This window comes from Balaenoptera borealis (assembly GCF_965194805.1).
Source record: "Balaenoptera borealis genome assembly, chromosome: 10".
NCBI classification, from domain to species: domain Eukaryota; kingdom Metazoa; phylum Chordata; class Mammalia; order Artiodactyla; family Balaenopteridae; genus Balaenoptera; species Balaenoptera borealis.
The window spans coordinates 69,219,840-69,247,743 of record NC_138874.1 but is presented as its reverse complement, the minus strand read 5'-3'; the positions used below and the strand labels follow the sequence as shown (position 1 = coordinate 69,247,743).

The window sequence follows — 27,904 nt, the reverse complement described above, 5'->3', positions numbered from 1 at the left end:
GCAGCAACCCTGGTAGCTTGCTGTAGGATAAGAAGGGAACTTTGAAGGAGTGCTTTTAATTCTCATGGTCTTATCCTATCCCTAAGATGTAAAAGTTATTGTTCTTATAAACCCTTTATAAGTTCATGTTTATAAGTTGGTTATAGTTCTGAGAATACTTCTATACATTATGAGCTTCCTTTTTTGCCCGTCTTCTCTAAAATTTGGGCATTTCTCTGTGCCTAGACTCTTTTCTTGCATTATGTCTGTCAGATTGTCATTGCCTTTGCTATCGTTCAGAAAGCCTTCTGATTTTAGTTGAAGTTTAGAAATTCAAACCTAAGGTTTTGATAAAAGGAGTCTCTGTAAATCTAGAGTGGTTCCTAAACCTTTTTTGAATTAGAGATCTTTTGAGAATGATAAAATTTTGGACTTCAGATAAAAGTGCTGTACACCTATTTTGGTCTCAGAAATTCTTTGCAGGTCATGTACAGGAAATTTTATGATTATTCTGTTTAAAGTGCACAAGTCAGTTTCTTCGGTATCCTTCCAGTGGAATGTTCCTGCTCATTCATACCATTTTTGCTGCAGAATTATATCACATCAGTGAAAAGGACTTATCCAAGCTCAGACTTATTATATCATTTCTCCTGGCATTAAGTTTTAAAGTAGATCTCTTTATGGGGGAGTATGTGGTTAATTTTTAGGTACTATTAAAATTCTTTGTTTTAAATATTTTATACCAGATAGTGCTTTTTAAGATTGTGGCTTATTTGAAGAGGAAACCCAGAATGAGGTCATGATAAAATATGATGGTTGCTATTTTCCGAATAGATGCTTGGTGGGTAAGGGAACCAGAAGCAAGATTACAAACTGAATGAGAACTGCAGGGAAGGACTGAGTTGCTAAAACATCCTAACCTTGATTTAAGAAAAAAAACTTTTTAGTGTGGAACTTTCAGACACACAAAAATAGAATGTTAAAAAGAACGTTTTCTAGCTTCAACAGTTGTCAGTATATGGCAAATCTTGTTCCATCTATTGTACACACTAGTCTCTGCCTCCTGGATTTTATTTTATTTTTTTAATTTATTTATTTTATTTATTTATTTTTGGCTATGTTGGGTCTTTGTTGCTGAGCACAGGCTTTCTCTGGTTGGGTGAGCGGGGGCTACTCTTCATTGCGGTGCGCGGGCTTCTCATTGCGGTGGCTTCTGTTGTTGTGGAGCACGGGCTCTAGGTGTGCGGGCTCAGTAGTTGTGGCGCACGGGCTTGTTTGCTCCGCGGCATGTGGGATCTTCCCAGACAAGGGCTCGAACCTGTGTACCCTGCATTGGCAGGCGGATTCTTAGCCACTGTGCCACTAGGGAATTCCCTCTCTTGGATTATTTTAAAGCAGCTTCAGGATTTGTTATTTTATCTGTAGATACTTTAGTTGCAGTTATCATTAAAGCCAGTGAATCCTCAGTGTGACACTTAAAAATGACTTTTAGCAGGACCTAAAACTTTGACCTTTTGAGAGATCTTGGAGTATTCTTATAAAGTTTGGAATCCAGGGCTATGTGCATTAGGGGTAAAAGAAAGCTTCTCTTGCCTTTTATATGCAGCTACTTCTATTTTCCATCTTTGTGCTTTCTGCTGCAGGTTTTTAATCTGGGCTCCAGAATAAAGTGTGTAAAGACTTGTATTTCTACTTGGCACACTTTCCTTGCTAGCCAGCTGGGATTCAGTCTACATATCCTGCCAAATATTGAGATAACTATGGCATAGGCTCTTAATTTGCATGACTGTCTTTGTAGCCAATAAAATTTTTTCCATTTGCTTAAAGCTGTACTGAGTATTTGTATAAGTTAGAGGGCCGTTATTGTCAGGAAATTAGCAACTTTGATTTAGAACTGAAGATGGTTTTTAGAAAGGGAAATGAATTGTTCTAGTCCTGAAAGCTTAAAGTAGGCCAGGAACTTGTGACCTGAGAGATTGTCATCTACTCATTGGATAAAGTACAGGTGATTAATAAGGATTACTGAAGAATTCTGCAAGTATAGCATCAGCAAGAGTTACCTGCCTTCATTTAGATATTGAATGTATTTGTCATATAGAATATACTTGTCATACCTGAAATCAGCTTCTTTTAAGAGAAGAGGATAAGGGACTTCCCTGGTGGTCCAGTGGTTAAGACTCTGCACTTCCACTGCAGGGGGCACGGGTTTGATCCCTGGTCGGGGAACTAAGCTCCTGCAAGCTGCAAAGCTGGCCAAAAAAGAAAAAAAAAGAGAGAAGAGAAGATGCCTGTTGTTACTTTGTGCTAAGCCCTTTATATATCAGTTGCTCTTTAATCACAACTATTTAAGGCAGGCTTTATTCCCATTTTAGAGGGGGTAAAGCATAGTTCAGAGAAGTTGAATAACTTGAACTATTCAGTGGAAGATCTGAGAAACGTCCAAAGTGTTCTTTTCATACAGTGCTGCTGTATTCTGATGTGAGTGAACTTAATTTTATCATATTTAAAGCTTTATATTTAAAATAATAGACTGTCACTATACAGTGAGTTTTCTCTTGATGTTGGAAATAACTTTGACAACAAATTACGGATTATCTCTTGCCTCTGTTTAAGTAATTTGCTTTTTAATAAGAATAGAGGCCAAACTACCTATAAGACTTACTGAAGAAAGCTGACCTTATTTTTATAGTTAATAGGTATCTTCTATTTGTTAATTTTTTGTTCTGTGTGGAAATTTAACAATATGCAAATTCTGAGAGACACTGTAATTTCAAGTAAATACATTTTGTTTTAAAGTAGAGCTTTAGTTTCTTGTAAAGGAGTTTCTTTGTGAAAGGAGGTTCATTCTCAGGGTTTGAGCAGTAACACAAGTGCAGGTAATCACTAATAAGTTTCTTCTCAGATCCAGGTTGAATACCAGCCGTGAGCTGGTACAAGAAAACCGTAAGCATAGTCTCTGCCCTCTAGGGATGGAACTGTTGACTTCTGCTGGTTATGATAAATAACTATTTCTAAAACAATGGCAACACATTTTTGTAATGTTTGTTGTTTTTCAGAGCATTTTCAACATGTATTCCATATTCTTAGAATTTAGAACAAGATGATGCACCGTATATTTTTATGGTTCAGCCCCTGACTCTTCAGGAAATAGTCCTCAACTTTTCCAGACCTCTGGTGGTAGAGGAGGATGAATATTTCATAAGTAGTTGTGGGGATGCCTTCCTTCCAACCGTCCAGCTATAATTTCAGTGTCTTCTGTATGCCGGGTGTTGGGTGTATGTCCATGAACAAGATCTTGCTTTTTCACATTCTAGTGGGCAAGATGGATTGAATAAAGAATAAGAGATTGCATAAAGACAAACATTTTCTGCAGAAAATGACAGAAAAATATAGGATGCTGTGAAATATATCATAGGCTAATTTACCTAGTCTGAGTGAGGCCTGGGGGCAAGACTGACATTTGACTTGAGACCTGCTGGTGCACTGGGAAAGTATAAAAGTGAACCTGCTTGGTGATGTGGGCTTTAAGGAAGGAGACATAAAGAATGAATCCCAGGTATCTAATGTGAGCAACTGAGTAGGTTGTAGTATCATTCATTGAGATAAGGGGACATTTATGAGGGGAAGTTCGTGAGTTCAGTTTTGGATACATTGAGTTTAAGATATTTGTGAGATATGTTCAAGAGGCAGCAGGATCTGCTGGTATGGAACTTAGATAAGAAGTCTTGGTTAGAGATGGTAAATTTGCGACTCAGCATATAAATGTTATTTGAAAGTACAGGATTAGAAGTCATTACAGAGAATGTAAGGAAAAGTACTGAACTGTGAAGAACTTGCAATACTTAATGGATGGAGAGAAGAGGAAGAAAAACTAGATAAGGAAATTGAGTAGGAGAAGCTAGAGTACCTGAAGGAAAATCATGTGAGTGATATTTTATAGAATCCAACAGAAAAGTGTTTCATGAAGGATCTACTGAATTGGAATTCCTGCTGTAAAATCAATGAAAATGAGGACTGCAAAGCAGGCATTGGACTTTACAGCTTGGATAGAAGTGGTCTGAGCAGTGAGTACACAGCGAGGAAATGGGGTTGGCAAGTGTACACAACTTGTTAAAGATGTTAGAAGGAGAGAAGAAAAGGGGCAGCTAGAGATAAATGAGGGGTTCTGGAAGGTTTGATTATACAAGGGAACCTTGAAGCGTAGGATCCAAAACCCAGGGGGAGTGGTCTTAGGAGAAGGGATGCTGCATTTCTTGGCTAGGAGGAAAGGTGGGTGAAAATGTGAGTTTAATGGGAAGATGGAAGATAAGGTGGTTTATGAACAAAAGCTGCTTTTTTTTTCTTTCTTTCCGTAAAGTGGCGAAAGAAGTCATCTCTGAAAGGGAGAAAGAAAAAAGAAGGGGTATGTGGTGGCTGGAGGGGAGGAGCAAAGGGTTCAAATAGATGTTGCAGAAAGTGGAGAAGGAGGGAGCTGTCTAGGGAGGAAGTAGAATTTCTGGACATTATTGATGCCTTAGTTGAAGTTTGTATCACTGAAAACTCATGATTGCTGATCTCCCCATTGAGTATGTGTGTTTCCCCCTCTTCTTTAGTAGGCCCTATTAGCCAGAACCTGCACAAAATACAGAATATTGGATAGAATAATGAGAATTACCCTGGACTGGCATGTTGTCTGAGTAGATATGGAATGAACAGATAGAGAAGAAAGAATTTAGGTTATCAACCAGAGAGTGACTGAAATGATGGACTGTGCAGTTTAAAGTTTACTAACTGGACAGGGTGGGTGGGTAGGAGAAAGGAGAGAAGAGAGGTCAGTATACTGAGAGTCTTATTAAATAAAAGTCAAGAATAGGATTACTGGAACAAGCAAGTTGGATAGTTGGTAGTGATTAAAATATGGGTTATCTGATTTTAATATTTGAAAGTTGAAGCATTTTAGGACATGACAAGTTCCTGGATGAAACTGTGAACTGGTGGCTCAGATGGAATGTAGAAGACTGTTGATGGGAGAAGATTAAGGAACTGGGAGGTCAGGGGGTTGGAATTTGGTGGAATTCAGGATGATAGCGAAAGTGGCATGGAGGGGTAGATTGTAAATCTTCGTGTAAAATCCTTAAATGAAGAATAAGAGGTTGTTAGATAACAGATATGAGGAATATTAGAGGGTAACTAGCCAGGTGGCACAAGCCTCAAAGGAATGGGCTTTTATAAGATTGGGGAGTAGTAATAGTTGTATAAAGGGCAAGCCATCCTTCTCTGAGATACTAGAGGGCACTGCAGGAGAAGTAGCGTCCTTAGTCAGGTTTCAGTTAGGGCAAGGAGGTGATAGAGGGCATGACCCCCAGGTGGGTGTGAGTTTGCTGGTCACTGAGGCCTGAATACTCTGGACTTAAAAGGTACGGGGAGGTGGGGGCAGTGGGTTGTTGGATTAGGAGATGGGAAAGAAGTACAGGTACATTTTGAGGGTTAGAGTACAGGAGGAGGTAGATGACAAGATGTGTTTGCCCTCTCATACATATATTTTTAAAGTTTTCATCTTGATTTATCAGTCAAGGTCACACTTGGAAACATGGCGGGCCCCAGTTAGGCTCAAACCTGGAGGGTTTTAGGCTATTTACAAAGGTGTGGGAGGAATGTTAGGGAAAGTCTAGCCTGGGTTAGCTGCAGTGAAGCTATTATCACCCAGTTTCACAGGGGCAAGCGATTAATTTAGCCACTTAGAGGCCACCTTAAGAAGAGCAGTATCCTTCTGTTGAAGGGACCTCCTAAGGAGGGTGCTTGAGGAGGATAAAGTATTTGAACCTAACTCTGCTCCTTCCCTCCTCTGTCCTGAGGCTCCTCATAGATGGAACCCAATGGAAGCCTGAGGGTAAGGAAACTTTATTACAGGTCAGTCTCCCAGGGCTGAGATCAGGGTGGAGAGTAGATCTGGAAGGGCAAGTAGAAGATAACTGGTGCAGTATCTTAAAAAAAAAAAAAAAAAAACTGTGGAAATGTACACAATTAGGTAATCATTATCAAGATAGAGACTATTTCCCTCATGTCAAAAGTTCTTTCATGCTCCTTTGTGGTGGGTCCCTTCTCCCACCACCAACCCTGGCATCTACTGATCTGTTTTCAGTCCCTGAAGCCTTGTTTTTTCCAAAATTTCATATACCTGAGGTCATACAGTATGTAGCAGTTTCAGTCTGGCTTTTTTCATTTAGCATAATGCTTTTGAGAGTATTCCACGTTGTTGCATGTATCAGTTTTTTTTTTTTAACATCTTTATTGGAGTATAATTGCTTTACAATGGTGTGTTAGTTTCTGCTTTATAACAAAGTGAATCAGTTATACATATACATATGTCCCCAGATCTCTTCCCTGTTGCATCTCCCTCCCTCCCACCCTCCCTATCCCACCCCTCTCGGTGGTCACAAAGCACCGAGCTGATCTCCCTGTGCTATGCGGCTGCTTCCCACTAGCTATCTATTTTACGTTTGGTAGTGTATATATGTCCATGCCAAAAATATGGAACGCTTCACAAATTTGCGTGTCATCCTTGTGCAGGGGCCATGCTAGTCTTCTCTGTATCGTTCCAATTTTAGTATCTGTGCTGCCGAAGCAAGCACTGTTTCAGTATTTTTATTGTTGACTAGTATTCCATTGTACGTACCACAATCCATTCACTAGTTGAAGGACATTTGGGTTTTCAGTTTTTGGCAATTATGAATGAAGTTGCTTACAATTCCATTTAGGTTTTTGTGTAGAGATATGTCCACATTCCTCTTGGGGTACGTACCTAGGTGTGGATTGCTGGTCACGAAAATATTGAAATGCTTGCAAAGGATATACATTTTCTGTAAAATAATAATATAATTTCCTGTAAATATTGACATTTTAAAATAAAACTGACATGCAATAGGTATCATAGTGATTTCTTTAACTTTTTATTGTAAAAAAAAACACATACAGAAAATCACACAATATAATAAAATATCTAGAAATACATGTTTTGCTTAGTGAATTATTATAGGAGCAACACTGTTGTAACCACCACCCACATCAAGGAACAGAATAGTGCCAGCCACTCCAGAAGCTCTTCCTTGTGTCCCCTCCTTCACCTCAAAGTAATTGCTATCCTGTCTTTTATTGTAATCACCTTCTTGCTTACAAATACATAAGTATTTGCTGTTCACTTTCGTACATTAAAAAAAATAAAAGAACAAGTTTTTCTTTAACAGCCAGAAGACTTACAGCACCCTTTATCCTTTTTGAAATTGTATTTCTATCCCACTTCCCCTTTAGGATTTGATCCTAATGAATATGTCTTTTTTTTTTTTTTTTTTTTTTTGACTGCTTTGGGTCTTTGTTGCTGCACGCAGGCTTTCTCTAGTTGCGGCGAGCGGGGGCTACTCTTCGTTGCGGTGCACAGGCTTCTCATTGCGGTGGCTTCTCTTGTTGCGACACGCGGGCCCTAGGGTGCACGGGCTTCAGTAGTTGTGGCGTGTGGGCTCAGTAGTTGTGGCTCATGGGCTCTAGAGTGCAGGCTCAGTAGTTGTTGGAGCACGGGCTTAGTTGCTCTACGGCATGTGGGATCTTCCCAGACCAGGGATCGAACCTGTGTCCCCTGCATTGGCAGGCGGATTCTTAACCACTGCGCCACCAGGGAAGTCCCTGAATATGTTTTTTAATGGTCATCTTTTCATAATTCTTTGTACAAAAATATGTGTATAAATTTAAATGTAAACTTTTAAGAATTTTCTGTGATTCTGATGCTTTAAGTATTTAAAAATTCTTCTAGATTAAGTTATGACCACAATTATTAGTGTATAATTGATCAAATGTGATTGCTGTGAGTCTTAAAGGCAAAGTTTATTGGAAATACACCTCTTAATGATATGCGTGGTGCCTTTTTTCAATTAGCTCATGTATATGTGGATGAATATTGTTGCTGGAATTACGAAGTCTTTGGCATCAACCTATTCCTTTTTTTTTTTTTAATTAATTAATTAATTAATTTTTATTTTTGGCTGTGTTAGGTCTTCGTTTCTGTGCGAGGGCTTTCTCTAGTTGCGGCAAGCGGGGGCCACTCTTCATTGCGGTGCGCGGGCCTCTCACTATCGCGGCCTCTCTTGTTGCGGAGCACAGGCTCCAGACGCGCAGGCTCAGTAGTTGTGGCTCACGGGCCTAGTTGCTCCGCGGCATGTGGGATCTTCCCAGACCAGGGCTCGAACCCGTGTCCCCTGCATTGACAGGCAGATTCTCAACCACTGCGCCACCCGGGAAGTCCCTATTCCTATTTCTTAATACATGTAAATATTGGGATACCATATTGACAAAAATAAGAATGGAGAGAGTTTTGCTATGGTAGTTTCTATTTGGAAAGCAATAATTGGAACCACCTGACATGCAAAGGATTTGTTACCAAGACATTAGAGTTACTCAGTTATTAAGCACAGAAACTAATAATGTATCACATTATTTCTTTATAGGTCATGCCAGAGTAGGAGCAGTGTATCATAGATTAGGGGTAGGTGAGGGATATGCCATTATTTGTAACATGGGAGAAGAATGATTAATCCCAGATGGGTTGGTAGATCAGTTTTTGGACCAGAGTACATGAGGAAGATGGGGATTTAAAAATGAATGTCCCTAAAACTTAATTGTGCCTGTATATGTTTTGGAAGGTCTTTGTGTAACTCCAGGGGTCTGTGTATCTAGTTTGAAGAGTTAATTGTCAGGGTGGCCTACTGTTTGAGTATTGGCTTGGGTATGTGGGTGTGTTCCCTGTTCTTCTGCAAGGGTGGGCAGAGTTAGGCAGCTTGAGCAGGAGGCCACAGGAGCAGACAAGCTTCTTGGTGTGTGGGTGGGCAATGGCAGTGGGCAGTAAGGCTCTCCATGGGCTGTTGTTAATGAGGACTGAGGGGAAGTTGAGTTGACTTGGACTGCTCTGTGTAGTGGGCCCAGCTGAATGCTGCTTTTGAAGTTTTTTTGGCCATGCTGTGCGGCATGCAGGATGTTAAGTCCCCTGACTAGGGATTGAACCCGTGCCTCCTGCGGTAGAAGCGCAGATTTTTAACCACTGGACCACCAGGGAAGTCCCTGAAGTTGTTTTATATTTACTGTTTTATCTTTAAAATTACATGTTGGCTTTGTGTTTGATAGGTATGCTTTATAAAATATAAAAACATTTTAAATTACCACTTGAAATGCTTAACTTTTTAAGTACTTTTTACCTTCCAGATCTTTGAGTAAAACTGACCCACTGAAGATGATGTGCCATGTTTTTCCTGTGACTTTTTAAGTGCCCTTGATAGATAGCCACATACCTTCGCTGACAGTGAAAAATCAGTTCCCTTTCACAGAAGCAAGTGCTGTTAACAATTTCTTATATATACTTTCATTATCTTTAATATGCACAGCATGTAAATCTATGTATCCTTAAAAACAAACACATAAATGGGAGCATGATATATATCTGTGTATACTGTGTGTGTATAGTGTATTGTGCCTTAAAAAACACGGAAAAATCTTTAAGATGTACACATCAGTATTTATAAATCTACCTTGTTCTTTTTTAGCAGCTTCATGGTTTTCCATTATATGGATGTACCATACTTAAGTCTCTTAGGAGTAGTTTGGCTGTTTCTAGTCATTTGCTATTACAAATAAATGCTACTTGGAACATCATTCTACTTATGTTTTTGAGAGTCATGTCAGTATCGTGGCAGAAGATGTTTCTAGAAGTTGAAACATCTAGAATTGAAAAAGAATATACATTTAAATATTCAATTGATATTACCAAATTTCCCACTAACAGTGTGGCTTTTTTTTTCTAGCATATCATTCTGTCGAACTTTGGACTTTGTCTAGCTGAAAGTAGAAAAAAAATGTTTTGTTTATTTTGGGGATTTAATTTTTTCTGCTTTAGAATATATACATCTTTATGTTTTAAAAATATCTGCACATGGTACAAAATGATAGTGGTTAGTTAAAAGCTTCCCAGCCCCTTTCTCCAGTTGTGCCAGTTCCTCTTGGCTTGATCGACCATTCATAATTTTGTTACCCTTTCTGACATATGCTGTGCACCTACAAGCAATACAAACAGTTACATATACGTGTGTGTATTTAGATATGCAAAATGATAACGTGTTGTTTTGTACCTTGCTTTTTCACTTAATATATCTTGGGAATAATTCTATGTCAGTATATGAAAGTTTTCTTTCTGGCCTCCCTCCCTTTTTTATTTAAAAATACTGCTGCATGGTGTGTCAATTTACCTATGTTTTGTAATTTCTTAACCAGTTCCTTGTAGATGTCAGACCTTTGGGTTGCTTCCAGTGTTTTTGTTTTCTTTAAAAAGTTGCTTTATTTTTCAGACAATAAACACCACTTAACTATGTGGCTGTCAACTGTCTACAAACTGAAATCTACCGTCCCTCATCTGCAGAATGGGATACAGCTTCACATTTCCTTACCTGAAACCTTTGGGGCCAGATTTATCTTGAAATTGGGATTATTTTGGAATTTAGGAAGTGTATGTATTTTACATTAACACCCGTCAGGGGCTAGGTAGCACTCTAATCAAGACAGCTGTTTCTTCAGAAAAAGAAAATACTATCAGTATCCTCACTTAGGTGAGGTCAGGTTTTGCTTCAAAATGCATTATGAGCAAACTTTGTTTTCAGAGCTTTTTAGATGTTAGAATTGTGGATAAAAGCTTGTGAACTTGTAATAGTACCTACATCAGATGGTTGCTAAGAGATCAAACGAATTAATAGATGGAAAGTATTTAGGACAGTACTAGTAAAACAACTTTGTTTTACTTTCTTCTTCCAGCTTTATTGAGATATAATTATATAACGTGTACTCTGATTTTTAATTGTGAATGAAATTGAGTGTCTTTTCATAAGTTATTAATTCATTCTATTTCTTTTTCTATTGATTGCTTTTATGTGTCTCTACCTGCTTCTTCTGCTGGGACGTTCATTGGACTTATCGATGTGTAAGAATTCTTAGTATATATATATTTTTTCATAGAAATCTTTTAAATTAATTAATTAGTTTATTTTTGTCTGCGCTGGGTCATCATTGCTGCGTGCGGGCTTTCTCTAGTTGTGGTGAGAGGGGGCTACTCTTCATTGCGGTACGTGGGCTTCTCATTGCAGTGACTTCTCTTGTTGCAGAGCACAGGCTCTAGGCACGCGGGCTTCAGTAGTTGTGGCATGCAGGCTTCAGTAGTTGTGGCATGCAGGCTCAGTAGTTGTGGTTCGCGGCCTCTAGAGCGCAGGCTCGGTAGTTGTGGTGCACGGGATTAGCTGCCCTGCGGCATGTGGGATCTTCCCGGACCAGGGCTCGAACCCTTGTCCCCTGCACTGGCAGGCGGATTCTTAATCACTGCGCCACCAGGGAAGCCCTGAATTCTTAGTATATTAAGGAAATCAGCCTTTTGCGTTTCCTTCATGACTAATGATCATTTTTCATGTACTTATTTGGTAACAGTATAGTTTCTTTGGTGACGTCTGCTCACATTTTTTTGCTCAGTTTTAATCGGGTTGTTTATTTTCTCACTGAATTTTAAGAGTTCTTTATTCTGGGTACAAGTATTGTATCAGACATATTTATTGCAGACATTTTCTCTGACTCTGTGGCTTGTCTTTGCATTCTCTTAACAGTGTTTTTTGCAGAGCAGAAGTTACTGGTTTTGATGAAGCCCCATTTTATCAAATACTTCTTTTATGACAAGGGAGTACACTCTCCTCCCTAGGCATCCCCTTCATTGGACGGCTCTAATTGATTTGTTAAAGAAAATATTTATTTATTTATTTATTTATTTAGCTGCACCAGGTCTTAGTTGTGGCACACAGGATCTACATTACAGCGTGTGGGATCTTCAGTTGCGGCATGCAGGATCTTTTAGTTGCGGCATGCAGGATCTTTTAGTTGCGGCCTGTGGGCTCTTAGTTGAGGCATGCGGGATCTAGTTCCCTGACCAAGGATTGAACCCGGTCCTCCTGCGTTGGGAGCGCAGAGTCTTAACCACTGGACCACCAGGGAAGTCCCTCTAATTGACCTTTAATGCTCATCAGTCCTTTTAGTTTCTGTGAATTTGAATGATTTCTACACATTGAATAAGTTTGTTCTCTCTTTGCATGACAGCCACTCAGATTAGAGGCAGCTTGCCATGTAATGGTGGCACATCCCCCCTGCCTCACAAATTAAACTTTTCTCGTTACCTCAACTGTATTTCATGGGTCATGGTCTCCAAAGCCACTTCTCTGTCATCTGTACAGTCTCCTTAGAAGTCAAAGGTTTTTGTTTAAATTTAGTATTTAGCACATCAGGTGATACTCATTGCAATTTGCCCAACACATTAGATTTTTACCTCTTCATCTCATCTAGACCTCTTATATTAATGTGGGTTAAGATGGTTTATCTGTTTTAGTATTTCAATTTTCAGCAGCCACCACTAGAGGTAGTTAATATGTATTAGAATTTGGTATGGTTCTTTTTATAAGATCTCTTGGTCATTGGTTTAATTGGCAGCCTTTGTCATCATTGGCCTCTCTGGGCTGCCTTTTCTTCATCTCTATAATGATGGGTTTAGTGAAAAGTGAAAGGAAATATCTTCATTTTCTTCTAAGAAGGGTGAAGGTAGTATATATGCTGTTTGTATATACAGACTAGCATACAGTTATACAGGGGTGTGTGTGTATCCAGCTTCAATAAACATCAATTCATAGTCAGTCTTATTTCATTTTTATTACCACCTACTCCCTTTCAACAGTGGATTATTTTGAAGCAAATTCCAGACACTGTATTTCGTACATAAATATAATTCTTTAACAGCTCAGCACTCCAAAAAAAGATAACTGTAGGACCACTGTTACAGTTTAAGGTACTTAATATGTACCTTTGTTAATTTTTACTTTTTGTTTTTGTTTTTTTTTGTTAATTTTTACTTTTAAGGCTTTTGAATAGACTATTTATAGACAATATAAAATTCAAGAGGTATGGAAGACTTTCCCTTTATCCTTCTGTCATCCCTTTCCCTAAGGGCAACCATATCTGTAGACCTGCCTCATTCTTTTTAACAGCTATATAGTATTCAGACATGTGGTTGTATGATAATTTAATTAGTTCTTTATTGATAGGTATTTGTATTGTTTATGAAAACAGAAATCAGGAAACAATGTTGTAGTGAGTTTCCTTGTTACTTATGTTATTCATACTCATGGAGAGTTATTTGTAGAGTAAATAAAACAGCTTGCTTCAGGGTCAGTCTATTTCTTTCATATGTACATTTTTAATTTTAAAAAGTATTACCAAATTGCTCTCTGTAGTGATTGTACTAAGATATACTCCTACAGAAATGTAGTTTTATTTATTTTTATTGCTCTGCAGTATTTCTTTGTATTAATAGACCACTTTTGATTGTACTGTTAATGGATATTTATATTTCTTTGTTTTGGAATGATGTTGTCATAAGTGTTACTTCCCTTACGTTGAACTACGTGGAATTGCTAATACTTGATTATTTTAAAAGTGGAAGTTTTGTATGGTTAAGTTTAATAAGTCGTTTAGTGCATGTATGCATACATTTCTTTTAGGTAAGTACTTTGAAGTGGAATTTCTGGGTCATAGGGTAACTGTTACGTTTAGCTTTTGTAGATAATGCCAGAGTGGCTGTTCCCATTTCCATTCTGAACAGTTGAAGTTGCTTTACCTCCTCCGCAATACTTGGCATTGTGAATTATAACTCTCTCGGTGGTTGTTTAGTAGCATCTCATTATGGTTTCAGTTGCATCTTCCTAATAACCAATGAATGTCAATGCCTTTTAATATATTTATATTTTATATGTTTATTGAATATCCTTTTTTATCAAGTGACTGGTCAAGTCTCTTGATCATTTTTCTATTTTAAATTTTTATTGGGTGTCTTATTGAGTTGGGGCATTCTTTACATAGTTGTAATCAACCCCCAGCCCTGACCCGGCCACACACACACACACACACACACACACACACACACACACTCACTCTCCTTCTCTCTCTCTCTGGTATGGTAGTTCTCTTAAATAGCGTTTTTTGGTGTGTGTGTGTGTGTGTGTGTGTGTTTTAATCTTTTCTTTTTTTCTTTTTTCTTTTTTTGGCTGCGCTGAAGCATGCGGGATCTTAGTTCCCTGACCAGGGATCGAACCTATGTCCCCTGCAGTGGAAGTGTGGAGTCTTAACCACTGGACTGCCAGGGAATTCCCTAAATAGTGGTTTTTTAATGGACATTTAATTTTGATGAAATTTCTTTTGCTTTATGGTTAAAGATAAAAGATGTTCCAGTACACATTATTGAATAATCCGTCCCATAGAGATTTGAAATTCTGCAATTAACATATACTGATTTCCCACAGCTATTTTGCTCCTTCTCTTGTCCTTTGCCAATTAAAAAATATATTTTGGAGTGTTTGAAAACCTGCTAAAGTTATAGATACTCTCCCTGAAAAATGTGTGCACAGGCATTTTTTTTCACACAGTGTCACAAGATTTGCAGATCCCATGAAATCATTCATAAATCTCTGATCAAACCTCCCTTCCCACTTTTTAAATACTTCAGAGTTCACTTTACGCATGGAAGCCTTAAATTATCCCACCTGATTATTTTCCTGTATAAAACCATATATACTCATGTTATTGCAGGTACTGATGTGTTTTTATTTTTAAGGGAATCTTCTGTTTCCTTTCAAAATTAAGAATCTTAAGGGAATAATAGGCATTTAATTAATCTTTAATGTGAGGTTGCGTACTGTTTTTTAGATAAGCAGAATGAGGCTTAGAGAGGAAATACGACTTGCCAAATTTTTACACGTCTAGTTATTGTCTTAGCTGTGTGGTTCAATACCATGTTTCTCAAATTCCACGTAGCCTTTATTATGCTAAATTCTCTCCCTTGTGTATTACCGAATATACAAAAGATTGAGTACCTATCCAGTGATACTAAAATCTAGTGATATTAAAAAGCATTTATTAAGTATCTTTGCAGATGGTGCTAGGCTAAGTCTTCTGCTGAAAACTTTCTACATATCCAATCTTCACCCTTTAGACTGAGGAAGAACAGTAGGCCTTAGAATGTAGTTTTGGATTCCTTGCTTGAAGCTGATAGACACGGGACCTAAGGGAATATTGATGAACATACAGGTTAAATTCCACTGAGAAATGTCTCACTAAAAGATTATTAAAAATATATGCTATATTGTGGCAGAGTTGTAACAGCTGTGATAATTTGCATTTGTGTGATGCTCTGTAACCTGCATATATCCTTAGATACATCTTCTTTTATCTTCTTTTATCTGTTCAACTTGCCCTTGAGACAGATTTTATTAGCTCATTTTTTCAGATGAAGAAATTGTCCCAACTTCTTTTTTTTTTTAATGTTTATTTTATTTTATTTTTGGCTGCGTCAGGGCTTAGTTGCGGCACGTGGGATCCTCCGCTCTGGCCTGTGGGCTCCTTCGCTCTGGCCTGTGGGTTCCTTGTTGTGGTGCATGGGCTCCAGAGCGCATGGGCTCTGTAGTTGTGGTGCATGGGCTCTCTAGTTTTGGCCTGCGTGCTCAGTAGTTGCAGTGTGCAGGCTTAGTTGCCCCACAGCATGTGGGATCTTAGTTTCCTGACCAGGGATTGAACCCGAGTCCCCTGCATTGGAAGGCGGATTCTTAACCACTGGACCACCAGGGAAGTCCCTGTCCCAAGTTAAGGTGACTTGCCTAAGGTCATTTTAGACACTAAGTGGCAGAGCTGGCACTCATCTGTTTAACTCCTAAACTGTTATCTTTGCTAGAAATACATTTCTGTTTATATAGCTGGTTTAGATTAAAACAGAGTAAATACTGATATTTATCTTCTCTGTTTAAAAAAAAAAAGAGGCGCGGGGGCGTACCAGGTTGGACATTTGAGCAAAGATAGATGAGTATGCTTCCTTGCTAAGGTGGTGTGAGTGAGCCTTGTTGGCATACAGAAAAGGGTTTAGCCACCTAAGAACTGGAAATAAAGATTTCCAAGTAGAAATGTTGCAGAAGCCCTGAAGTGTCTCAGTAAAAGCCATTTTAAAAGAAAAAAAAACCAACTCATTTTTGTTTCCCCTCCCCGCCCTTGATGTTTTGAGATATAAAGTGAGTTTATCTGACAAGGAAGCTGGGATGTTTGAGGAAGGAGGGCAGTTGAAAGTAATTGCTATTTTGCATTTTAGGACAAGATAGCCTTGCTTTCTCTTCTGAAGGTATAGTTAAGAATATTTCTTGAAGACCTAAATGATGAAGGACTGTAGAAAGCATTTATTTTATATATCAGAATACTGTTGTGGAAAACTTAGATAGCTTTCCTTGTGCAGAACTCTTTGTTGATTAAATTAGTTTTTATCTATGCAGTGTATTTCTGAAGTTTAAAAATTATATAATATACTTTAATAATTCATCTGTAGGATTATTTATGCTATATAATTGAATACATGAATAAATTGTATTTACTAGTGACATAACTTTTAGTGACAAAACTTCTTTCTCTGAGGCTCTTTATTACTCTTTGCACTTAAATTTATAAGGTATACTCACAACAGAGTTAGATTTACATATGAAAGGCAGCCCATGAGAATAGTAACTGTTAAAACACAACACATATTCTCTGACTTTAGGGGAAATGGGAGTGGTAAGTAAAACTTAAAGTAGGAATTTTTAAAAACATGGATAATAAAGTTTACTGTAACATAACCTTTTTTTTTTGAGTCAGAAGGATGTTTATTACATAAAACAATTAGAAACAGCTTAAATAAATTTTGTGACATTAAGACAGTAGAATGCTATGTAACTAAAAGTGGTGTGGTATAACATTTAATGACATCTCATAGACGTCTGTGTAGCTAAGCATACAAAGCATTCCCATAGGCATTTTTTAGCAAATAATTCCTTTAATAATGCTGTAAAGTAGTATGGGTCAGTGGCTTCCCTTTTGAGCACAGGAGGGAATTGAAGCCCTCAGGAAAACGCCCAAAGTTGAGGGTCTTGCCTGAGCTCTATAGGGCTAGTTGGTTAGGGCAACACAAGTCTCCAAATTCAGCTACTAGTGCTCTTTCCACTTGTTATGAGAGCACGGGTATCATTTCTTCAGATTTGGTTTTAAACTTGGCTTTGCTTCTGCCCCTTTAAGAAAGTATCAGATGTCAGAGTCAGCTTTTAATTCTTATCTTTTCAGTATTGTATACTTAGTGATTTGGTACTTCTGAGATTATGAAAACTATAGTTCCTTGCCTTTGGCTGGGAAATATCCAAGAATAAAACAGGTATACCTATAAATTAATTGCTTTGTAGAGGTAAGTAAATATAAATTACATTTACACCCATTGGGTAGCATTAAAAATTGTACAGTGAATTCATGTAAAGCATCCCTTTGCTTTTATTTGATGGTTTGTTAATTGAGATTTGTAAATGACTTTTCTTAAATATAGGTGGTTTTTTGTTTTGTTTTTTGGTAATTTTATTATTTGGCATAAACATTTAACCCAACTTTTTCTACTAACAAGTGCTTGGAGAATTAATTGTAGTACCAGTTTGAATCACATTTCCATCTCATTTAGAAAAATTTAAAAAATATTTCTGATGATAAAATTAAAGACAACAAAAATGAATTCCCCAAGTACAAAATGAATAGGCAATTTAAGATTTACCACTGGCTGATATGGATAAATAGCCACTGTAGCCATGTAATTTAGGCATCAGAGCCACTGTTTAAAAAAAAAAAAAGAGCCTTGAAGTTGTATGGCTTTTAGGATTAGAAAAAAGAATGGAAAGCAGAAATAGGTAAAGAAACCTGACCCTGGAACAGGTTTCTAGACAGAGCTGGCATGCCATATGGGCAACCCTACCCCAGAGAAGTAGATACTGCCAGAATGTTTTCATTAATTGTGTTACGTTGTTTAGGTTCTATTAAATAATTTTTAAACATTTTTTTAAAACATCTTTATTGGAGTATAATTGCTTTACAGTGGTTAAACATTTTTATTTGAAAAATCCATAGTACGTCTTAGAAGGTTTGGCCGAGTTATTTATATGTCATTCTGAATTGATCCTGTTGTTTAACACTGCTGAAATCTCTTGAGTTTAGGGTGACGATTTTAAGGGACTTGGATGCCTAGGGAGAGGTCACTGGAAGACATGAGAGCTGTATACTGGAAGGGGAATTATCAGATTTGTAAACATTTATTTTTTTCACAATTTAAAATTATTGCAATTATTTCATAATTAATTGTACTATTAATTAACCAAATGTCCCTTTTATTTGTTAACTTTTACATTGCTGTCACTCATATTTTTATCCTTTGACTTATTTTTCATTTTTATAGATAAAGTGGAGAACTTTAGTGAAGAACATGAAAAAAATAGTCACCATATTTACAAAAATGCTGAAGACAGTACTAAGAAACCCAATGCAGAAACTACAGTGGCTTCTGGATACAAAGCTGATGAAATCAAAGAAACAAATGATACTTGGAACTCCCAGCTTGGAAGAAGGTCAGAATCTCCATCAGAAACATCTTCAATCAAGGGATCTGTAAGAACTGGTTTGTATGAATGGGATAATGACTTTGAAGATAGCAGATCAGAAGATTGTATTTTAAGTTTGGATAGTGATCCTCTTTTGGAGATGAAGGATGAGGATTTTAAAAATCGGTTGGAAAATCTAAATGAAGCCATTGAAGAAGATATCATGCAAAGTGTTCTTAGGCCAAGCAACTGTAGGACGTATTGTAGGGCCAATAAAGCAAAATCCTCACAAGGAGCATCAAATTTTGATAAGCTAATGGACGGCACCAGTCAGGCCTTAGCCAAAGCAAACAGTGAATCAAGTAAAGATGGCCTGAATCAGGCAAAGAAAGGCAGTGTAAGTTGTGGGACCAGTTTTAGAGGGACGGTTGGACGGACTAGAGATTATACTGTTTTACATCCATCTTGCTTGTCAGTTTGTAATGTTACCATACAGGATACTATGGAACGCAGCATGGATGAGTTCACTGCATCAACTCCTGCAGATTTGGGAGAAGCTGGCCGGCTAAGAAAAAAAGCAGATATTGCAACGTCTAAGACCACTACTAGATTTCGACCTAGTAATACTAAATCTAAAAAGGATGTTAAACTTGAATTTTTTGGTTTTGAAGATCATGATGAGACAGGAGGTGATGAAGGAGGTTCTGGGAGTTCTAATTACAAAATTAAGTATTTTGGCTTTGATGATCTCAGTGAAAGTGAAGATGATGAAGATGATGACTGTCAAGTGGAAAGAAAGACAAACAAAAAAAGATCTAAAACGGCTCCATCACCCTCCTTGCAGCCTCCTCCAGAAAGCAGTGATAATTCCCAGGACAGTCAGTCTAGTACTAATAATGCAGGTAAGACTTTAAAAAAAAACTACTAGTAAACGTGTTTTTCAGGCTTAAATAACATAACAGCTACTTAGTTTCCTCCTGGATACTCAGTTTTAGCTTGCTACTACATTTAATTTTAATAGGAGTACCTATTTAGTGCCGAAGATTACCTTATCCAAAGATAACAGCATTTAAATGTTAATAAAGTCCCACCTTTTAAGGAACCAGTTTGTAAATTGGGGAGTCTTTTCATATTTGTATTTTAATTCTACCATTAGCACTTGAGAATTTTAAAGTGTGTGTGTGTGTATAGGGATACTGAACATCTTGATGTTTCAGCTTTGAAAAACTAAATGCAATGGAGACATAAGGATAGATTTTGGTCATTTAGAACTATATTGATATTAGGTGGTTGTAATGAGGGAAATATTAGAAAATTAAAATAAAAAAGCATAATCAATCAATAAATGTTAAAAAACATTCTAAAGAAATCTTAAATTTATGAAGTTAAGATTAAATCTTAAGAATCATCCTCGTAAGTTGACTTAATAAAATTAAAAAGTGCTAGTTAAGTATTTATACACTCTTATCAGTGAAAAATTAATTTGTCCCTTAAGATAGTAGGACCAGTAATGACTTGAAGTCCTTGAGGAGTTGATAGTCTCCACTGAGAGACAAACAAAAGAAATAGGTTAGCTTTGCTATGAGTAAGTCACTACTTGACAAGGGCTTTGTTAAGTGGATTGACTGTTGAGCGAGGAAGAGTATGTGAAAGCCTCTGGGATACAGGGGCTAAATTTATTTGTATTTAACCAAATACATTTTTCCTATATCAGTTTACTTGTTAAATAGAGCTTTTGTCCTTTTAGGGTCATAGAACAAGAGTCATTATGGTGAGTTAGAACTATCATAGTAGGGACTTCTCCTGGTGGTCCAGTGTTTAAGACACCACGCTCCCGGGGCTTTCCTGGTGGTGCAGTTGGTTAAGAATCCGCCTGCTAACGCAGGGGACACGGGTTTGAGCCCTGGTCCAGGAAGATCCCACATGCCGCGGGGCAACTAAGCCCGTGCGCCACAACTACTGAGCCTGTGCTCTAGAGCCCATGAGCCACAACCACTGAAGCCCACGCGCGTAGAGCCCGTGCTCCGCAACAAAAGAAACTACCACAATGAGAAGCCCGCGCACAGGAGTGAAGAGTAGCCCCTGCTCTCTGCAACTAGAGAAAGCCCGTGCACAGCAACGAAGACCCAATGCAGCCAAAAATAAATAAATAAATAAATATATTTTTTTAAAAAAAGACTCCATGCTCCCAATGCAGGGGACCTGGGTTCTGATCCCTGGTCAGGAAACTAGATCCCTCATGCCGCAACTAAGAGCCCACAGGCTGCAACGAAAGATCCCACAGTATTTTTACATATAGATTCTCTTATAGAGTGTCTCATACTTGAGGCTACCTACCATTTAGCTTCATTTGGCCTAAAAATAGGTTTGCTAAAAATAAGAGTATTTTGAGAATTCAACGTTGTGTTGAATTGCTTCTGAAGAACTGAAGTTTGCTGCAGCCTTGCTAGTCGCTTGAGATATGACTGGTTAGACAGCTTTACATTTGCTTTCTCAGGAGGGTGGTTAGTAATTATGTATTGAAACCTGAGCTCCAGTCCTGCTACAACCTTCTTAGCTCTTATCCTAACCTTGATAGCAAGTTATCCTAAATCATTAGGCTCCCTTTGAAAAACGTCATGTTGATACCAAATATGTTTAAAAATTAGAGACTGTTTGATTGATATATCCAAAGTTGGAATCTGAGTCTTCATACAGTGTATGAAACAGCAAACATTTTTCAGGGTTGGGATAGAGAAAAGTCTTCCTAGTTTTTAAAAAATATTTATTTATTTAGGCTGTGCTGGGTCTTAGTTGCCGTACACGGGATCTTCGTTGCTGCGTGCAGGCTCTTTAGTTGCGGCACGTGGGATCTTTAGCTGCGGCATGCGGAATCTTTAGCTGTGGCATGCGAACTCTTAGTTGCGGCATGCACATGGGATCTAGTTCCCTAACCAGGGATCGAACCTGGGCCCCTTGCATTGGGAGCGTGGAGTCTTAGCCACTGGACCACCAGGGAAGTCCCCTTCCTATTTTTTTCTTTTTTGTTTTCGTTTAGGCTAGAAAAAAATGTAACCATTTGGAAATTAATGTAATCCTTTGGTTAGTTTTGTGGGAGTACCACAGACCACTGAACTGCATTGTACTAGGTCATTCTGTATCTTTTGCCAAGGATATAGCTATATCCTTTTTTGGGTTTTTTTAAAAATGTGGCCTCTTCAGATATAAGCAGGCATTCTTTGAAGGCCAACATGATTCAGTGTACTTAAATTCTAGAAAAATGTTACAGGTACATATCACCTGATGGGGTGTGTGTGTGTGTTTAAACTAGACCATGCCAGTGTTAATGTTGATAGATAACTAGCAGTTATATGAACTTTGAAGAACAAATTATTCTGGAAAAGAATTGATTTTGCCAGTAAAACTGGAGCACATACATAGCAACTAGGTTTCTGATTTTCTTTTAGAGTAGGGGACAAGCAGGGAGTGAGCACGGGAGAATGAGACTTAATATCATTGGAGTATTTTGTCAACTCTGTGGTGCTTTTATTCCTTTATTTTTTTCTCCCCACAATATGCCTCTTTCTCCTCAAAATGTTCATAGGTTGTCTGGTAGATAATTTGAAATAATAGAAAGCTAGCTAGTTTTGATTACCATTTCAGAAAACTTGGATTTTACAGAGGATTTGCCTGGTGTGCCTGAAAGTGTGAAGAAGCCCCCAAATAAACAAGGAGATAAATCAAAGGAAAATACCAGAAAGATTTTTAGTGGCCCCAAACGGGTAAGTAAAGCACTATCAGTGATTTGTATTATTGTTGGAGGGCTCAACTCTTAATTTTTTAATTTAAAAATTACTAACAAACATCATGGCAATTAAATTTTGTCTTTCAAAGGATATATGTAAATTATTTTTTAAAAGCATTGTAACCATTTTTTGAAGTGTTGTAAAACATATATAACATAGTCTTTATTATATGCAAGTGTACAATTCAGTGACATTAAATACATTTGTAGTGTTGTATAACCGTCACCATTACCTATAACCAAAACTTTTTCATCATCTCTAACAAAAACACTGTACACATTAAACAATAACTCCACCTTGACCTTCCCAGCCTCTGGTAAACACAGTTTTACTTTCTGTCTCTATAAATTTGCCTATTCTAGGTGCCTCATATAAGTGGAGTCACACCATGTTTGTCTATCTGTGTCTGGCTTATTTCACTAAGCATTATGTTGTCAAGGTCCATCCCTGTTGTAGCATATATCAGAATGTTTCTTTTTTACGGCTGAATACCAAATTTTGTTTATCCATTCATCTGTAGATGGTCACTTGGGTGGTTCTCACTTTTTGGCTAGTTGAGTCCCTGCTTTCAATTGATTTGGATACTTAAGAGTGGAATTTGGGGGACATATGGTAGGTCTTTGTTTAACTGCCAAAGTGTTTTCCACCTTGACTGCACCATTTTTATATTCATATTAGCAATGCACAAGGTTTCCAATGTTTCCACATCCTCACCAACATTTATTTTCTGAGTTTTTTTTTTTTTTTGATAATAGCTATCCTAATGTGTGGGAAATGGTATCTCATGGTGGTTTGATTTACATTTTCCTAATTATTGATGTTGAGCATCTTTTCATGTACTTGTTGGACATTTGTATATCTTTTTTGGAGAAATGTCTATTCAGTGCCCATTTTTGAATCAAGTTGTTTGGTTTTTTATTGTTGAGTTATAGGAGTTCTTTATATATTAATGTCTTATTAGATACATAAATTGCACATAGATGTTCCTACACTGTGGATTGTCTCTTTACTTTCTTGGTAGTGTGCTTTAATATCAGTGAAGTCCAGTTTATCTATTTTTTTCTTTTGTTACCTGTGCTTTTGGTGTCATATCTAATAAATCATTGTCAAATTGGATGTCATGTACCTTTTCCCTATGTTTTCTTCTAGGTTTTATAGTTTTAGGTTTTACATTTAGGTCATTGATCCATTTTGAGTTAATTTCTGTATATAGTGTAAGTTAAGGGTCCAGCTTCATTCTTATGCATTATATAAGTCATTTTAATATGGTCCAGCATAGGTATTGAGAATAATTTGCTTGACTTTACCTTTTTTAAAAAATATTCCTTTACTTAAATAGCTTGTATAGTGTTAAACAGTTTTGTTATTGAAAATTGCAGTTAGAAGTTGTTGACATTTTTTGTAGATTGAACTACTTTTAAGCAACTAAAGAATGAGTGTGTCCATATTATCTGGCCTCATTTTATTTTTATTCTTTTACCTCTGTAAACAGCCAGTTAGGAATCTTTTCAGAGTGATTGTGTTATACTTTTGCAGCCCCAGGTGCTCACCCCCCACCAGAAAAAAAAATACTTAATGCTCATTTCAACAGAGCTAACTTGCTCTGGAGCCAGGGGCCAGGGTAGTGTGGTGTAATGGCTATAGCCCTTAATGCTTAGGTGAGGTTTTGGTTTATAAAATTGTGTATGGCATGTGTTGATTTCTAGTGTAAAAGTTATACATGTTTTGGTCTCAGGACTACTTCACATTCTTAAAAATTTTATTAAGAATCCCAGAAAGCTTTTGATTATATATGTTATATTTATCAAATTGGAAGTGAAAACATATTTCAAAGATACTTATTAATAATTCACTTAACAGTAACCCATTACATGTTAATATAACATTTTAGCGAGAATTATTTTCTTAAAAAAAGTAGTGAGAAGAGTAGCATTGTTGTACATTTTTTGCAAATCTCTTTATAAAGTTTGGCTTAGTAAAAGACAGCTAGATTCTTTGGGATTAGCAGATGCAAACTAGTATGTTTAGGATGGATAAACAACAAGGTCCTACCGTATAGCACAGGGAACTCTATTCAGTATCCTGTGATAAACCATAATGGAAAAGAATATGACAAAGAATATATATAACTGAGTCACTTTGCTGTACAGCAGAAATTAACCCAACATTGTAAATCAACTATACTTCAATAAAATTTTTTAAAAAAACAGCTAGATTCTTATATCCTCTATATTCAGTATTTTTCATTATGTTGTTTTAGTTGAAAAAATATGAAGAAAATCCAGCCTCACACAGATAAGTAGTTGTATTTTAAGTAGCTTTTTCAGATAATTATGGACATTCTTTGTTGACATTACACCAAAATTGAAAAAAATGGGAGTTTCTTTTATAAATAAATAAATTTATTTATTTATTTATTTATGGCTGCGTTGGGTCTTCATTGCTGCACACAGGCTTTCTCTAGTTGCGGCGAGTGGGGACTACTCTTCATTGTGGTGCGTGGGCTTCTTACTGCGGTGGCTTCTCTTGTTGCAGAGCACGGGCTCTAGGCACGTGGGCTTCAGCAGTTGTGGCTTGTGGGCTCTAGAGCGCAGGGTCAGTAGTTGTGGCGCACGGGCTTAGTTGCTCCGCGGCATGTGGGATCTTCCCGGACCAGGGCTCGAACCCGTGTCCCCTGCATTGGCAGGCAGATTCTTAACCGCTGCGCCACCAGGGAAGCCCCAGGAGTTTCTTTTCTTTTTTAATATTTATTTATTTATTTGGCTGCGCCGGGTCTTAGTTGTGGCATGTGGGATCTAGTTCCCCAACCAGGGATCAAACCCAGGCACCCCCTGCATTGGGAGCGCAGAGTCTTACCCACTGGACCACTAGGAAAGTCCCTACCCCAGGAGTTTCTTAAAGATTAGTTGCAGCTTGGAATCTAAAACCCTGCCAGTGAACCTTTCATAATGTTGCATTAAAATCTGTTGGTCTGTCTTGCCTTTGAATGGATCTTTTACACATGCATGCTTTGTAACATTATACATTGGTCATTTGGAAAATACTGGTTAGACTGATTTATCTAAATCTTTCAATGGTGACACACTTCATTATACAGTATCAAAAATATCATTAATATCACTGCCAAACTCATCAGAAAAGTCTTTTAAGTATTGGGAAGCTATCAAGTTCACAGTTCTCCAGAATTTTAGTTTTTGCTTAAAAGTTGAAATTTTTTCATTGGCAGAAAATACTTCAGGGAAAACGACTGGCAATGACAGGCCTACTTTGTTCATTTTTGAGAAAATGTCTGCCTAATACCCAAGTCTGTATAAGCATAGTTTGTCAGTCTTTCAAGTAAAGAATGGTGTTCAGAAAAAAAGTGGCTAGTTCAGCTTGAAACTTGAGCCAGTAGTGTTTTTTTTGATACAACCACACTTTGTATGCAACAGAAGTGTTTTAGGCACACTGGTTTTGTCACATAGACCATTAGTGCACTTTAGGGTTATGATTTAATAGTAATTTTCACTCCTTTATCAAGGGCTTTTTTCTTATGTGAAACTGGCATTTTATTTTTTAACTGTGAAGTATGTAGCAGTGAAGAATATGACTACCTAAATACAGTTCAGAGCCCCTACCTTGATTCATGCTGAGGCACCAACAGCTTTACCCAGCATTGCTTTTGCACCATCCCTGCAAATATCAACAAAGTGAAAAAGGCAAACAGCATATTATTATTGTGAAAATGGTTTTGTCTTTGTAGACACCCTGGAAGAGTTTCCTGAGTCCTTTAAAGCATTCTTTATTTCTCCCACCTCAACTTTTTATTATAAAAAAGTTAAAATATACAGAAAATGTAAAAAAGCAATGTGATGAATAACTATATTCCTCTATCTAGATTGATCCCCACCCCCCCCACCAAATTGTCATAATTACACACACAGTCCCCTTCCTCTTCCCCTTTTTCTCTTCTCTTCATATATGGGTGTGTGTGTGTGTGTGTGTGTATATATATTATATAACATTTTTTCCTGTCGTATTTGAAAGTAAGTTGTTGAGATAGCATGCGTTTCTTAAGAAAAAAGACGATCTCATACCTAACTGTGGTTATATGATTATAATACTTAAGAAAATTAGTAATTCTTTGATATAGTCCTATGTCCAGTCCATATTTAGTTTTCCTCAGCTGTCTCCAAAATGTCTTTTAGTGCTGTTTTTCTCCCCAAACTATAATCATTTACTTGTTATGTCTCTTTAATCTTGAGCAGTCCCCTCATCTTTTTAAAATTCCCCATGGCACTAGTTTTTTGTTGTTTTTTTTTTGTTTGTTTATTTTTTGTTTTTAAGAGCCCAGGATATCTGTCTTGTAGAATGTTTCACATTCAGAATTTATCTGATTGTTTCCTGATGATGTAAGTTGTTACTCCACTATATTAAAGTAGTATGGTGTCATAGAACACAGGGAGTAAGTCTCTATGTTTGATTAGGCTGAGGTTAAACATATTTTGGCAAGAATGCCTCAAAGTAATATTGTGTATGTTGCATCACATCGGAAGGTATGTAATACCTGGTTATTCCACTCAAAATTGTTTGACCACCTATTGAAGGTTGTGACCACTGGATCTCCCCAAAATAAAAGTATGTTTTTCCTTTTATAATTTAATTAGTAAGCTTCTGGGTGTTACTCTGGCAGCTCGTGAATATTCTGTTCCCCATTATTGTTTCACCTCATCATTTTAGCATCCATTGTTGATCTTTGCCTGCATCAGTTATTACACTGACAGTTACAGAATGGTGAGTTTTCTAATTGCGATTTCTTCTACATTTAATAACTGGAATTTTGTAAAAAGGGAGTTTTCTTTCTCCCCATCCCAACCCCGAACTCCTTTCACTATAGACTCAATAATTTTTACTTACTAAATGTATTTATAATAGATTTGGCCAGAGTAAACCATTTCAAGCCATTTCTTGTGTCCTTTTGATATAGGCCCATCATCTTTGAGCTTTTCTTTTGCTTTCTGCACAAAAGATGACCCAGACTTATCTTGTGCTTTCAATCATGGACCCATCCAAGGATCCTGATCCTTGGTTCTTTTTGTGGGGATTAATACTTAGAAACCCAGAACTAAGTGCTGGGTGTGTTCATTGCTTCTAGGCTCTTTCACTGGACAGAGCTATGAAATACGTTGAAAAATAAACTGAGTCATATTGATAGTTTCATTTCAAATTTAACATTTCAGAATTTGGTACTTAGCTTTCTTGCTTTATTCTACAGCACACATTACTTTTTAAATTATAACACCAATATTATTATGAACAGTAAATACACTAAGTGAAGTTAAAATTAATTTCCAGTTCTTTTTGTCTTTAGATTATTTCACTAAGGATGGAGTCATAGTAATGTGTTCAAAAGTTTTGAAGTAATTTTTATCTTGTGTATGTTAATTCAGTATTTGAGTTCATTTGTACTTATTTATGTTCATTTTTTTAAACTTAGTTTTAAACTTAATATTGGATATATTTCTTTCCTACTAACACGACTTAGGAGGCAGCAGTGTACATGTACTTGACCCGATTACGAAGGAATCTCTCTGGCCTAAAGTAAATCAGGTCATACAACCAGGTAGGCAGAAGACCTATTTACTGTTGATG

The 27,904-nt window shown here is 37.2% G+C and overlaps 1 protein-coding gene and 1 long non-coding RNA gene across 5 annotated transcripts in view; both read left to right on the top strand.

Moving 5' to 3' along the window:
- The window catches only part of WAPL (WAPL cohesin release factor), a 77,385-nt gene that overhangs the window by 6,029 nt on the left and 43,452 nt on the right, over nucleotides 1-27,904 (top strand). For 2 of the 4 annotated variants that reach the window (XM_082406715.1, XM_082406712.1), the window contains exons 3-4: nucleotides 18,347-19,390; nucleotides 22,131-22,249. In XM_082406715.1, the coding sequence (XP_082262841.1) occupies nucleotides 18,347-19,390; nucleotides 22,131-22,249 (1,163 nt within the window). The remainder of the gene's footprint in view (nucleotides 1-18,346; nucleotides 19,391-22,130; nucleotides 22,250-27,904) is intronic. The other 2 variants (XM_082406713.1, XM_082406714.1) reach the window with 2 other exon arrangements.
- Nucleotides 1,286-16,074, top strand: LOC309635488. Its single transcript, XR_014248857.1, has 2 exons — nucleotides 1,286-1,388; nucleotides 2,078-16,074. It is a non-coding gene; the product is annotated as an uncharacterized lncRNA (long non-coding RNA).